Source organism: Lithobates pipiens, unplaced genomic scaffold (assembly GCF_037356315.1).
Source record: "Lithobates pipiens isolate NorthernLeopardFrog02 unplaced genomic scaffold, aLitPip1_a1.2 Scaffold_16, whole genome shotgun sequence".
Taxonomy (NCBI): Eukaryota; Metazoa; Chordata; class Amphibia; order Anura; family Ranidae; genus Lithobates; species Lithobates pipiens.
The window spans coordinates 497,854,749-497,870,756 of NW_027507748.1; the positions used below are offsets into that span (position 1 = coordinate 497,854,749).

A 16,008-nucleotide genomic window follows, 5' to 3' on the forward strand; every position below is an offset into this window, starting at 1 on the left:
GATAGAGGCAGCAGCGGGAGCCACTGGTCAATGAAATCCTGTGAGGAGGGAGGAGGGCCCATCGAACCTTTAAAATCACTTAAACTCTAAATAGATAAGTTGTAAAGCATCACCTATGGAGATTTTTGGGTATCGTAGTCTTTTGTAAGATTACTGGAGCATGCCATATTTTGGTATCTTTACTTAAAGCGGTGGTCCACCCTAAAGTGGACCTTCTGCTCATCGGAACCCTCCCCCCCTCCGGTGCCACAATCGGCACCTTTCAGGGGGGAGGGGGGTGCAGTTACCTGGATAATCCAGGTAACTGCACCCACTTCCGGGATAGCTCTCTGCGGAAAGGGGCGTAACTTACGCCCCTTTCCGCAAGTGCCCTCCCCTTCCCGCAAGTGCCCCGCTGCCTGCTGGGAAACACACAGATCCCAGAGGCAGCGGGGACCGTCCTCATTGCGCAGCGCGGCTCGAGCATGCGCAGTAGGGAACCGGGAAATGAAGCCGAAAGGCTCCATTTCCTGATTCCCATACCCAAGATGGCGGCGGCAGCACTCGAGTGTCGATCTAGAGATCGGCTTCGGGTGCCGACATCGCGGGCGCGCTGGACAGGTAAGTGTCACTATTTTAAAAGTCAGCAGCTGCAGTATTTGTAGCTGCTGGCTTTAAAAAAAAAAAAAAAAAAAACGCGGAGTCCCGGTGGACTCCCGCTTTAACCTCTAAAAAAATTGGGTATTATATTGTGTATTTGCACCAAAAATTGTATTATATTTTTACCTGAAAATATGCATTTAATAAATAGTTGCACAACTATTGTGTGACATAAAAAATAGCAACTAGCTCTTAATTCTACAGATCCCCTTTTAATTAGAAAATATGATTTTTATTGCAGCTTACCTGTAAAATCCTTTTCTTGGAGTACATCATGGGACACAGCGCAGCATAGTAGTTACTATGTGGGTTATAGCCATCTTTAGGTGATGGACACTGGCACACCCTAAACAGGAAGTTGCCTTCCTATATAACCCCTCCTCCTACCAGGAGTACCTCAGTTTTTGTAGCAAAGCAATATACACATTATATAATACAGTATACATATACCCCAGAGAAGAGGGGTGGGACCTCTGTGTCCCATGATGTACGCCAAGAAAGTTTTTTTTACAAGTAAGCTGTAATAAAAATCCTATTTTCTTTATCGTAGCTCATTGGACACAGAGTAGCATAGTAATTACTAAGTGAGATGTCCCATAGCAATGCTATTTGGGGGGAGGGAGACAACTTGTATGGCACCCACAGACTTGAGGACCTATACAGCTGCCTGCAGCATACTGCACCCAAAGGCTATATCCTCATGCCCTTTTTTTACATCCACTTGAAAAAAATCTGGTGAATGTATGGACTGCAGACCAAGTTGCGGCCTTGCAGATCTGAGCCATGCAGGCTTGGTGACGCACTGCCTAGGAAACACCAACTATTCTGGTAGAGTGCTTTGACTTGAAAAGGTGGACTCTGCCCCTTAAATCATAAGTCTGAATTATAACTTGCCAAATCCACTTAGCGACAGTGGATTTTGACACTGCCTGTCCTTTCTTAGGACCCTCTGGCAGTACACAGCAGTCTTCCAGATCTGAGCAGGCGTTTTCAAATAGACTTTGAGCACTCTCACCACATCAAGACAATGTAGTCACCAGAAGTGATGTTGTGCGCTCTACCACGCGCTGCCTTCTACCCAGAAGTGTAATACAGTGTCTACAAGGAACAACACACTTCCAGCGGACGGCTGGAGATGGTGATAGCGCCCTCTATTGTATTTCTTTATGCTCGTTGATTGCATTTTAAAATGTAAGCAGTTAGGATTAAGGGGGGTTTCTGCTGAATGGGTATGTTGCATTATTATAAACAGGATCGCGCTATGTACATCTATCCTTGTGTTTTATGATACAATCGGAGTACCTATACCAGTGGACCTTCTGGATAAGTTTGTTGTCAGCACAGAGCGGTATTTGTACACTGATACAAGGCTCTCTTTCTAGCAGCGTTTGGTGAGTTTGTACCCCAGAGGGGTGTGTGCTTCACGAGGTGGATAATTGCATTCTTACTCTGGTGGAAGGTGCACGCTAAGAGAAAAGTGACTGAATTATCTGAATTGTCCACATATCCATCTGCTACATAAAGACTGTTGGCTGTGGTGTTTGCCATTGCCCTATGGTTTCATTACCATCATTTTTTTATTTCTATTTTTAATTTTATTTTTAGCGCTGTTTTAGTATATCTGATGCAAGGAGGACTTTAGCTCTGGTGATAATACATCTATTTCCGCATGCGAATGGATCCCTTGTCCTGGACTCGAAGTTGACTAACTTCATGTGGAATCTTGCTGCTAGAAGAGCTACGCCCGGAGTCCCCTATCTTTGACAAACAGCAAGACAATTGTCAGGGTGAAGAGACCAGTCCCCTGGAAATACCTGCTAGTGACTCAAGTAGTCCACCTGCCAATTCTCTATTCCCAGAATGAAGACTGCAGATAGGCATGGAATATTCCTTTCTGCCCAAGTTAGACTATGGTTCACCCCTGTCTGCACTGCAAGACTCTTGGTGCCCCCTTGGTGATGGATATAGCCCACCACTGTGGCTTTGTCGGATTGGATCCTGACAGGACAATCCCGTAACTTGGAAGCCCAGGCCTTCAGAGCCAGGCGCACTGCCCAAATCTCTAGTATACTGATGGGCAAGGCTCTTTTGGATCTTGATCCTCGTCTCTGGACAGTTGTCTTCTACAGTACTGCTCCCCAGCCTGAAAGGCTGGCATCTGCCGTTACCACTTTCCAGATAACAGGTCTGAAGGACTTTCCTTTAAACAGATTCTGGCTTAGTAACCACCAATTGAGGCTTTGGGAGAGCCGCATTGGCAAGTCTAAAGCTTGGATTGTTTTGTTCCAAGCAGATAGAATACTGTTTTGCAACAGCATCGAATGGAACTGGGCATAGGGAATTGCTTCCAATGAAGCCACCATCTTTCTTAACCTCAAGCAAAGGCGAATGGAGGGATCTACTTTCGACCTGACCTTCTGCACCAACTCTCTTATGAAGTTGATTTTTGCCTGAGGCAACAACACCTTTTTCTGGGCTGTATCTATAATCAAACCCAAATACTCCAGGTTTTTTTGGCGGTTTTAAAGGAATACTTCTCTAGGTTGAGAACCCAACCCAGACTTTCCAGTTAACTGATTGTAATGCATACACTTTGCTCCAAACAAGCCACAGATTGGTCTATTAGCATTATTTAGATCTATAATGGATCTGTTGAATAAGACCCCAAACATTGCTCTTCTGTGTGGATCTGTGCATGTAAAGGAAATGCATTAAAAGGCTGAGAAGGTTTAAAGGAACCTAAAGAAGAAACAGAACTATCAGCTGACTGCTAGAGGTAGCTTGAAAGATGCACGAACCACCTCTGTAATAGACTGTACCAGCAATCTCTCCAATTGCGAGGCCGAGAAAGGTTCCCCTACCATTGTTTCCTCCGCATAGGAGTAATCGGTTTGCCTTTCTTCCTGATCTCCTAAGGGTAACGCCTCATCCTCTACCCACTGTTCCCTTGATGAAAGGGGTCTAAGGTGGGGGAGGGGAATCTAACACGCTTCCTTTCCTTTGGACAGCGGATGTGATTAAAGTCGCTAATTTTCCTTCTAGGCCCTGCGGGGTAGAGGAAAAGAAATGTGAGAAGCAGTTGCACCACCAATTGGTCCCAATGACTCTTACTGGCTTTTTTGCCATATCTGGTATCTCAGGCGAGTATGACAGTGTGGAGACATGCGTGAAGTTCCCAACGCCTGGGGGTGGAATTTTTGGTACCTTTGGGGTGTCTTTTTTGGGAGCCATAGTGCCAAGCACAAAAAACAGAGGCACTAAGTAAACACACAACTTGCTGACAAAAATAGTTTAGCAAAAGACAATGCTAATAAAATTCAGCTTTAGGAGAGGGGGGAGGAATACAAGCTTCAGTTGTACCTCCTTTCCCCGGGGGGGGATGTTCAAGATGAGAATCCCCCCTGGCTTTTGAAACCCCACATGCCGTTTAGCTGAGACTTCTGAGCTGACTGGAAGCAGCGAACGAAGGTATGCATTTACTCCCTCTAGTGGAGACTTAGGCATGACAACATTTTTACCTTATGTAAGAAAAAAAGCATAGGTGGACTTTTTACATTTCCTACGCTTCTTCCCTTACAGCAGTGTCCTGCAGTGAGGAAAAGGTAACAGACAGATCCAAACTTCACCCATCACGGCGGGCTGCATTGGCAAACCTTCAAGGACTGGGTCCACTTCCTTGGACCTGTAAAGCACCCCTCAGGAAAACTTTAGGTAATGTAGCATGACCAAAAGAGTCCTGGGCTCCTGTCCTGCAAAGTGACGTTACAGGCAAAACCTTGTGCTTCGTATACGAGGCCCGGGTACCATCCACCTTGGCCGCAGTGGAACTTTGGATGGATCCAGTCTATGGAGGCTGTTTAAATCCAGAATGGGATCCCTCCAGCTTGGAGCTCTTCAGAGCACATCTTCACTCGTGACCAACACCTTAGACACTGGTGAAAAAACTGAGGTACTCCTGATAGGAGGAGGGGTGTGACAGACCTAGCTGGGGCCGACGCTTTTTGAGAGGACTAAATGCGAGCCTCTTGCCGACGGATTATGGGCCCTGGATTTTAAAGGGGCACAGGGTGAATGAGAACCCCACTATAATCTGTGCTAGTCAGATTCAATGCTGTATATATGTATATATAATGTGTGTTGCCTCATGCTGTTGGGACACAAACTGTTAGATGCTAATGTCATGAACTCCAGCCACCTGTCTGTTGTGTAAATGAGTCTAGTCTGAGTATTCACACATTGTTGTTTGTGCCAATTAACCCTGTGTTTATGTTTATGCTAATGTTTATTAAATTGTTAGTGAGCTAGGAGCCAAAAAGTCTTATCCCTCAGTCAACTAGTCTGAGTGTTGATTTAGATAATTAGCTCATGCTAATTAGGTTAGGTTTAAGTCTTCTACTGTATTATAAATACTTGGCATTTTGGTTCTAATAAACGAGTCCATGTTGAGCAGCTAAGCGAGTGTTGTCTTGCGCTTGTGAACGGTTGGAATATCTGATTTCTATATTCAGACTTAGGAAGCAGTATACTGACGGAAGCACTCAATCGGAGTGTGGGATCGGTTCCGTCACAAGGGGTTATATAGGGAGGCAACTTCCTGTTTAGAGTGTGCCAGTGTCCATCACCTGAAGATGGATATAACCCACATAGTAATTACTGTGCTGCTCTGTGTCCTATGATGTATGATAAAAAAATATAATATTCTGGGGGTTAAAAAAAAAAAAATAATTAAAAAAAAAATGCTTTAGTGCTAAAGTGGTTAAAAACATTGGAACACATAAAAATGATCACTGTACTTACTACTTGACTGCAGCCTAGACATTCCATTTGCTGCACCATGGAGGTTAGAATCAAAACTTTGGCTGTTTCGTACAGTAACAGGGGAAACCACAGTGCTTGTTGTTGTGCTTGGCATTCGAGCCAAATTAGGCATGCTCCTTCGTAGTTTATCTAGGTAGACAGAAGAAAAGACAGCATTCTAGTCAAAGGATACATACAAACCACACATTAACCAGTTCCCGCCCGTCCTATAGTCAAGCAACCACCGGGCAGGACATTCACCGTTCCAAGTGAATGTCATACTTTGTGAACTCTAACTTTCCTACAGACTAAATAAGCATAGACTCTGGTTATTTTTACCCAAGAAATGTAGCCGAATACAGTTTGGTCGAAATTTTTGAAGAAAGATTATTTGTAAAATTTCAAAATGAAGAAAAAAGCGTGTTTTTTTTTTCTAATATTTTCACTTATTTGGCAAAAAAAATAAAAAATACAGTAAAACCTTGGATTGTGTGCATACTTTGTTCCAGAAACATGCTTGTAATCCAAAAGTACTCTTATAGCAAAGCAAATTTTCCCATAAGAAATAATAGAAATCGCAGATGATTTGTTTCGCTCCCATTTATTCAGAAGTCAGTTTATAGTCTATATAAAAAGATTATAGCAATGTAATAGGTTGTGTAACCATAAAATGTCCATCCACAAATGACAGCCTCCACAAGGGGATTAGAAGAAAAATTCAGCAGGAGCTACAGAAGATAAAAAGAGAGGAGTAGAGGCACCTCTAATGGCGCATACACACGACCGGACTTTCCGGAAGACTAGGTCCGATGGTCTTCCCGACTGACTTTCGGTGGAGTTCTGATGGACCTTCCAAACGAACAGACTTGACCACACATGGATTAAGTCAGTTCGAAAGTCCATTTGTTTTGAACATGATGACGTAAGACGGGACTAAAAAAGGAAGTTCAATAGCCAATAGCTTCCCTTGCATCGTATTTGGGCCGTCGGACCAGCATACAGACTAACGGTTTTCCAGGAATTGAATCAGTCGGACAGATTTGAAACATGTTCTATTTCTAGGTCCATCTGATTTTTTATGTGAAAAACGATCGGATTGTCCGACGGACTGATTCCATCGGACCTAGTCTGCCGGAAAGTCCGGTCGTGTGTACGCGGCATTAGTGTAGCAATATGGTTACATTTAATGAAGGCACAACATTTAGCAACTCGCATGGTTGATGATTAAAAGGAGGCACATCTAAGTATGCATGCATCTGGGGTAAAGCGGTCCACATAGACCATCCTCCGCACCACCGGCTACCATCGCTGTTAGTCTGCAATCTTGACCGGGAAGACTACCCTACAGTAGAGCGATCTTAAAGCTAGTCTTGAAGCACAGCGTGGAATGGATGACATCGATGGCGCTGCAGAGGATGGTCTATGTGAACAACTTTCCCCCGGATGCCTGCATACTTAGATGCATCTGTTTTAATCATCAACCATGTGAATTGCTAAATGTTGTACCTTCATTAAAAGGAGAAGTATGGAAATGCAAACATAGGTAGTACATGCTACCCTCATATCTGAATTGCAATTCTTTCCCCAGCCCTTTCGTTTTTGAAGAATAGTCTTTTGAAGAGTCCAGAATCAGCCTCCAATGGTTCTTTCTCAGTTCAAAAGTTTCCAGGAGGTGGAAACATCTCCACAATCAAGCCCTTTCTTCACTCCCTTCCTCTGGAGGACATTGTGGTGTGTTTGGTCAAGAGATGCACACCCTGGCTGCCATCTAGAATGAGCACGTTCTTCATGTGCCTCTGTTTCCATGGCAGCGTTTCCCCAGCTAAACCCAGAAGCGGAGAGAGAGTGACAAAAGCAGTGAAGTCCTCACCTTTCCCTGAGTTTCTGTGAGACTTCAACACCTCTCCCCTGGGCTTTGATGTTCCTGTTTTCTCAGAATTTCCTCCCCCTCCCCTCACTCAAAGTTCATGTCAGCGTCTCCTCCAGCCAATGGGGGGAGGGGGGAGAGTCACTGAAAACTTCTCATGTCCAGAAATGAACACTGGTGAGCTCTCTACACATAGCACTGAGTTATATCAGAAGAGGAAACATGGTGAGGAGCATAACAACATGTGCCTGTTCTCTGAAATTTACACAGTGTAGAGAGCATAACTGTGTACAGTACATAGAAGAGGGAGACTGACAACTCCCCCACATCTAAAGTGACCCCTGATATGTCCCCAGAGTCTACTTTATTGTACATGCAAATCATCCCTCTGCCACTGATCCCACACCCCCCCCACCCCACCACCATCCCTCTGCAACTGATCCCATCCCCCCACCATCCCTCTGCCACTGGTCCCATCCCCCCACCGCCACCACCATCCCTCTACCACTGATCCCAACCCCCCCACCACCATCCTATGCCGAGTAAATTGATACCCAAAACGCCACGCTTCAAAGTTGCGCCCGCTTGTGGAATGGCAACAAATTTTACCGTTAAAAATCTCTATAGGTGAGGTTTAAAATAAATAAATCTACAGGTTGCATGTTTTGAATTACAAGAGGAGTTCTAGGGCTAGAATTATTGCTTTCGCTCTAATGATCACTGCTATACCTCACATGTGTGTGGTTTGAACACTGGTTTCATATGTGGGCGCTGCTCATGGATGCGTTTGCTTCTGCACGCAAGCTCAGGGGGATGGGGTGTGTTACTTTTTAAATTTTACACTATTCTTTTAACAGCAAAAAAAAAAAAAAAACACACAATTTCACTTTTATTCCTATTACAAGGAATGTAAACATCCCTTGTAATAGAACAAAAAAAAAAGTATGACAGAACCTCTTAAAATAAGATCAAAAAGACCTCAGATCTCACATTTACACTAAAATGCAATAAAAAAAAAGTTTAAGAGCTATGGGAGGAAGTGATATTTTAACATCGCTTCTGCCTGCAATGGTATAGAGCCAAGCGGGGACCATCTTCCCCTCGGTCAGCTCCACCCCACAGACCGAGAAGGACCCGATCGTCTCCACCCACTACCGGCGGCTCCTGTAAGTGGCAAAGGGCACCAGAGCGCGGCAGGAGGAGGGGGCCCTCTCCCACCACCGATAAATTCTCTTGTTGCGAATCCACCAGAGACCACTTTTATCTGAAAGCCAACCGCCCACTGAATAGGATACCACGGCAGCTAGCCGTTATAGCCATAACAATATTCCTCTTCAAACAGCCAACATAATGACGGCTGGTGGGCGGCAAGTGGTTAAGCTTTGACAAAAAAAAAAACCTGGAAGCCAATTGTTTTTTTATGCAGAGCTGCACCAGATTTCACACTCTCCAGTTTTAGTAAAACAACCCCTTATTAAAACAGATGGGACATTTTGGCACATTATTTCCAGTTTCATGCTTTTCACTTAGATATGCAACCAAGTGAAAAGCATGAAAACATCCCAAAAAATATGTTGGATAGTGCAGTTTTCTTCTTGCAGTTTTTAGCTAATGAAAGAAGCTCAGTTGACCAGCATTTGAGCCAGAAAATCCTGTGCATGTTGATATAGAGAATACTTATTCTAGAAAAAACTGTTAAGGTGTATCTGCCAGGGCATTCATACAACATTTGGCCATTGGTGACAGGTCCAACTGACTGGACAAAAACCACCCTAAGGACTGAATTCAAATCATGAGCCAAGCTGGCTATAAATTGACACATTCTTAAAATACAGAAGATTTGAAATAGCACACAAAGAAATCACTTTGTCGGAAGGTATAAGAGCGCTACCCAAAAACAAAAAAGTGAATGTATAACATTGTATATGATAAGGGTTTGAGAGTATAGCCTCAAATAAGTATAATTTAAATATAGTGTACCATCATCCATAAATGTATTCGAGAATGGAGTTTTTTTTGGGTGTGGGGGTAGTGAGATAGCTATTCACGCTAGCTTTTCATACCCAACCAAAACCAAAAATTTGGTGTTGGACTATACCGGTACTTTGTATATAGAAGCAAAAGAAGAGTTAGGAATAGTAATAAAATTTAGCAAATGTTTAATAATTTACAAAAACAACAAAATACAAAATATCTTAATTAAAATTCTAATACACCCCAGATTAACATATACAAGTACTCATAGTAGAGTTCAATTCTGGTGGCGTAGATGAAGAATTCCTTTGAGGAATTGTATTTTGTTGTTTTTGTAAATTATTAAACATGTGCTAAATTTTATTACTATTCCTAACTCTTCTCTTGCTTCTATATACAAAGTACCGGTATAGTCCAACACCAACTTTTTGGTTTTGGTTGGGTATGAAAAGCTAGCGTGAATAGCTATCTCACTACCCCCACACCCAAAAAAAAACTCCATTCTCGAATTGTATATGAAAAAAATAATAAAGATGTCAATAATAATAATAAATTGCAAAACAGAAGTTATTCCAAAAAAAGTTAGTCCAAACAGTGTTCAGGATCAAACAGGTGAAAATCGATGTTCACTCGACGTGTTCTGCTTCAAATGAAATCAAAGCTGCTTACCAGATCTGTTGGATCTCAAATTGTAGAGATTACTCTCATACAAGGGAATCCGGCCTGGTAGTCATCTGCACACTACACCTCCTCAATAGGATATGGCTGTTTGCCCATAAGAGGCATCAGCTGGGACCTGAGGCTCTTTAAAAGCCTCAGGTCCCAGCTGATGCCTCTTATGGGGAAATGAGTCGGGTGGAGCAGCATTCCTTAGACGTCACCACGATCAGCTTGTTGGCAAGAGTATAGCGAAAAGTTAGAGCGATGTCGTGATATTGAACTGCAAGCAGAGGTAGATGCAAAATCTTGTCTTAAGGCTGCAAAACAAAACCATGGCTGTGTTATGTGAATTTTACCGCTTTCTTGAATGTGAGTGCTACATATTTTTTAATACTTGTATGAAGTACTACACCATGAAGTCTTTTCCTTCCATTATTCCCTCTTGCCTGAGATGATCTAGAGACAGAGGAATCGTATCCAAGAAATATCCTTTATCCAAACAGCCATAGCCCATTAAGGAGGTGTAGTGTGCAGATGACTACCAGGAGGGTGTTTCTATGCTGGATTCCCTTGTACGAGCATAATTGATCTCTACAATTTGAGATCCAACAGATCTGGTAAGCAGCTTTGATTTCATTTGAAGCAGAACCCATCGAGTGAACATTGATTTTCACCTGTCTGATCCTGAACATTCCCTTTTTTGGAATAACTTTTTACAATAATTTTTTTATTGACATCTTTATTATTTATCATATACAATTTTATGTATTCGCGTTTTGATACTTTTTTGTTTGGGTAGCGCCCTTATACCTTCCAACATTATTATTAGCTATAGTATTTCTGGTAATTTATAAGTAGCAGCACCCTCAGTATATAAAGCTCTTAAATTTAGGATAAGCACAAATATATTTTTTTTACTACAAAGAAGTCAATTTACCTGCATTAGTTCTGTTTTGCGTTTGTTCAGATGTCTGAGGTTGGGATGAAAAATGATATTGCTGATATCCATTTGAATTAAGATACTGAGAACTTGGACTCCTCCTGCACTCCCGAATACTGGAGAAAGTCTGCGAATGAGGAATTCCTCTCTGAAGTGGGGAGCAGCGACTAAGTCGAGGCTGAGGTGGCGGTAAGAGGTCAAAGTCTTCATCTTCATCTTCGACACTGTAACGATCAGATTCTTGGTCACTGTTGGCACATGGTTCTTTCTTTCCAGAGTACAGCGAAAGGCTAGAGCGATGTCGTGATACTGAACTGCAAGCAGAGGTAGATGCAAAATCTTGCCTAAGGCCTGCAAAACAAAACCATTTGTTTTTGATCAATTTCTCAAACTGGTGTCACATAAGCAAGAAAAGGAAAAACTCCCCAAATGGGGACAGACACAAATAAAGTTTGCCCAAAAATTCTAATCTACTCAAATGTTTATTTTTATTTGACTTGCGTTCAAGTAGCTGAAGTATTAGACATATACAGTATAATACCTTCCCATATTTAAAAGGATCAACATACTATTAAAAGAGCATGTAGCCCGGCATGCCAGGAAGGGGGGGGGGGGAGGGGAACAAAGGAGAGCCCACCGCGAACCCTGAAGTATACCAGGCCACATGTGCACAACTAGAACGTCACACAGGCAGGGTCTCAGGTGTGGCATGTGTCATCACAGGGGGCTGTGCCATCACCAGTTGGCTACGTCCCTGTGATGTCACTGGGCAGAGTCTGAGTGAAGTCATGAGGGTGGGGTCATTGGATGACTTCCATCCCTTTATTTACTTAGTGACAGAGGTGAAGCGGAGCGGTTATTTTTTTTTTTTTTTTTTAAATGAGCAAGCAGTTATGATGAAACCGTTTTAATAGAATAAACTTGCATACAATGATACTGCACTACTGAAGCACTTTGTTTCATTATATATGGAGAGTCCATGATATCGGTGGATATCTAACCCAGTGAGGGTTGATGCTGTGTTGCCGAGCATGAGAGTGCAAGGCATCAGTGATGAGTTAACCCAAAGGGGAGTGGAAACATTGAGTGCACGCAGCGTGGTGAAAGTTTTGAAGTCACATCAGGATATATTCAGCTTTCCTTGTTTGAGACAATCCAGTCTCATTTATGGACTATTTTTGCACAAACTTTATTATTAGTGGTTTATTTATTTACTAGTATTGATCACCATCACCTGTCACTGGGTTTATTTAGTGCTACTATTTACTTTAGTTTACACTGTAAATGCTTAATAAAAATGTATTTACTTTTGACATTTTTTGGTGAATAAGTAGGGGTACTCACATGGGGGGAGGCTCTGGGGGCCCCCCTTAACCATTTCCCATCTGTAGGACATCCTTATGCCCCATACACACAGTCGGATTTTCTGACAGAAAATGTTCGATGGGAGCTTTTTGTCGGAAATTCTGACTGTGTGGCTCCATCGGAATTTGTCACACAAAATTTGAAATCTGGTTCTAAAATTTTCAGACAACAAAATCCGTTGGCGGAAATTCCGATCATGTGTACACAATTCCGACACAGAAAGTTCCACGCATGCGTGGAATCAAACAGAAGAGCAGCACTGGCTATTGAACTTAATTTTTCTCGGCTCATCATAAGTGTTGTACGTCACCGCGTTCTTGACATTCGCAATTTCCAACCAACTTTGTGTGACCGTGTGTATGCAAGACAAGTTTGCGCCAACTTCCGTTGGAAAAAAAAAATAAAAATCCATGGATTTTGTTGTCGGAATGTCCAATCAACGTCCCATTGCGTGTACGTGGCATTAGACTTCAGTAGTTCTACTGGGATGATGCCTGCACCTACAGGCATCATCCCTGTATCAATTTTTTCACCCAGCGATTCTCTTTAATGCAGAAGCGATCAGTGTGTCTAATTAGCAACTCAATCACTTCTGTGGGTGGCGGACAGGGGTCCTATCCCCCTCTTGCCACCTTTCCCAGGCTCTCCTTCCCCATCTCCGTGCCCGGGAGCGATGGCTGCCTTTTACAGAGAAAGAGGACATTATTCCTCTCTCTGTAACCCCCGGAAACGACGAGTAGCGAGTCACTTCCAGTTCCGCCCGGAAAGCAGACCGATCCATGTCTGATCGGCTGCATGAGAGGCCAGATGAGAGATTTACATACGTTACTCCTGCACACATATGTAAACAGTGATTGCACCACATGAGGTATTGTCACGAACGTCAGAGGGAGAGCAACGCTAAACTGGTAACCTGCAAAGGCATTTAAAGCATCGCCTATAGAGAATTTTAAGCAATGTAGTTTGCCGCCATTCCACAGGCAGACGCAATTTTAAAACATGGCATCTTAGGTATCCATTTACTCAGCGTAACATCTTTCACATTATATGAAAAAAAAAAAAAAAAAAAGTGGTTCTTTATGTATTGCTTCCTTTGTTTGAAATAGCTGATATTCCTGCTAGGCCCTCTATTTTCCTATGAAAAATTTACCACACTAGGCATCACAGCCCAGCCAATTCTGTAGCTGTGACAGGTCCAATTCCTCCAATGATCAGACCTGTCCTGGCACCCCTCCGCCCTCCTTGCACAACAGAGGCCCAACTAGAACCTTCAGGGCCCCCAGTGCAGAAAACAATGAAGGACCTTCCATACCCGAATACAAAATACATTTTGGATTTAAAACACAATTTTTCAGCTGGTGCTTGTAGATCACCTAAAAGCTGTCCCTCGTGAGCAACTGGAATTCCAGCCATTTCAATAATGTCTGTAAAGTCCCAACAGGGAGACAAAGAAAAATAAAAAAAATAAAACCTCATAACACCATATTTTTGTTTCTTTATAATGCAAAGTAGCAAGTTCTAGACTCTGACCGCTTGCTGTCAGCAACAACAAAAAGGCACCAATTAGACAGTCCGTCTACATTAAGGTTCCTAGCGTTCCCTGAATACACCCTCCTTAGCAACGCCCATCACATTCCCCATTCTTTAGGTAGCCCTGCCACTTTACAGACTTAACTAGGCATACCTTGACTTTGCTGAAGTTTTTACTAGTAGGATAATTTCTTATCTTTTACCTCCACTCCAATTTTTTTTTTAATTAAATCCCCCCCCCCCCCCCATTTGGTAACACTTCCTGATAGCTAAATAGCTGTATTTGTACATTTATGCCTTTTGATTTTTGCTGTGTTATGTTTTGTTAAAGATTACTGTATAGTGCAAATTGCTACACAAACATGACAGCACTACACTGTTCAGTATGTTTAAAACCTGTGCCCCTGGAAGACGTCAGTTGTGACGAAACGGCGTAGGGAGGAGTGGCGTATTGACGTCACCGCGTTCCACGTTGAACCCAGAAGCAACGGGCAGCGTTTACGAAGCCGGCCGGCAATATTGTTGTTTGTAACACAGCGAACTGTTTTTTCAGTTGGATGCAAGTGCAACCTTTTATTTATTTAACGTAAGAATTTACTACACTATGGCGACCCTTCTTGTTTCTGTATGTGCCGGGCAATGAATGGTGTGGCCGTAGGACCTGTCCAAACGTCTGAACAGAGCTTTACCCTCCTGGTGGTCCATGCGCAGAAGGAGTGCTTTCTTATTGTGGCCATATCTGGTCTCTGTGATGGGACCAGTCTAGCTGGTAAGCGGCAGTAATATCGGTGGTGGAATTCTGTTTTCTGCATCTTTGAGGACACCTTTTTCCTTTACCGGTGTGGTGTGTTTCACGGTGGAAACTACAATCAAAAAGAATCTATTTTTCTATATGAAATGAATTGTTTTTGTGTGTAGATGGTGATATGGACTATTTTTTTGATTATTTTTTTGATTATTTTTTGAATATACACATTCTTTTAATTAGAGTTTGGTATAATATTGTTTGATACTGTTTCTTTTTACTTTATTTTTCACAAATAATTTTTGGATCATTCTTAGCGCAGCTTTTTGAAAATTAACTAGGATTTGGTTTGTGGGTATCTCACTTATAAAGTTGCTGCTGCACTCACGGTAGAATTTTTTTTTTTCACACAATTTTATTTATCAATATTTCATTGAAGAATAGCGCTGTATTTTTTTGGGTTACATGTTTAAAACCTGGTCAACAAAGCTGTACAAAAGGACACAGAGGGACAGTTCACCGATGGAGCACCATCTGCCAGGAGAGCAGGGATCAGGCGGATAAAATATTTTTACTGTCCCATGGACAGATACAAGTAGTTAAATATTTGCAGTGCAGACACAGCCCCGCTGCAAGGGAGTCGTTTTGGTTCTATTGGAGTTTGGCTTTAACACTTCGTATATACCATCACACTAACAATTTAAAAGAGCTTACTTTCTTCTTGCAATCGAGCCATGATCTGAACGTCAGTGAGGTCTTGTAATTTGTATCCCATAGCAATTGAGTCGTCTTCCACTTCTGAAGTGCTAAGTTCACTGTCTATTGAAGACTGTGGGCTCAAAGGGGAGATCTTCAAATTATAACCTGAAAAACAAGATCACCATTAAATGATATATAATACATATGTGTTACCACCACAAACTACAGTATTGGGATAAAAACAAACAAAAAGGGTTACATTTCCAATCGTGAAAACATAAAATGAAGTTCTGACTGCTCTGGCCCATTTTCTAATGGCCCTAGTTGCCCCCCCCCCCCAATCAGTCATCAGCTTCCCTGCACAAATGTTCTTGTGCTACCCATTACAGCAGCTCTCCCAACCCAGCAAGCTTTAGAAAGAAGGGTGCAAATGACGGGGAGGGGGATGAGCCTGATCCAAAAGTCAGTACAAGGGACCTCTGACCTCTTATTCTGGTCAGCATCAATACGTATTTATGCTCAAAAACCTCCTCTCCTTCACATGATTTTGGGGGGGCCTCCAAACTTCTGTAAATTCCTAGTGTGCATAGCCATGTAGGAGCGCTTAGAAGAACACAAAAAAAACCCCACACACACCCTCTAGATGGATGCATCATCGATCTGATGCTGTATCTGTCCCCTGCAGGCTCAGCAGTGAGAACTGAGCAAGCAAAGACCACTGATCGCTCAGTTCTCCCCCTCCACCCTGAGCAGAGAGCAGTGACTGTCAGTCAGTGGCTCTCTGCTCTCCCT

At 42.7% G+C, this 16,008-nt stretch overlaps 1 protein-coding gene across 2 annotated transcripts in view; it reads right to left on the reverse strand.

Annotated features, from left to right (window-relative positions):
- SLAIN1 (SLAIN motif family member 1) overlaps positions 1–16,008 on the reverse strand; it is a 111,064-nt gene that overhangs the window by 23,881 nt on the left and 71,175 nt on the right. For both annotated transcript variants that reach the window (XM_077483065.1, XM_077483064.1), the window contains 3 exons: positions 15,232–15,381; positions 10,875–11,228; positions 5,437–5,586 (listed from right to left, as the gene is read on the reverse strand). In XM_077483065.1, coding sequence (XP_077339191.1) covers positions 5,437–5,586; positions 10,875–11,228; positions 15,232–15,381 — 654 coding nt within the window. The remainder of the gene's footprint in view (positions 1–5,436; positions 5,587–10,874; positions 11,229–15,231; positions 15,382–16,008) is intronic.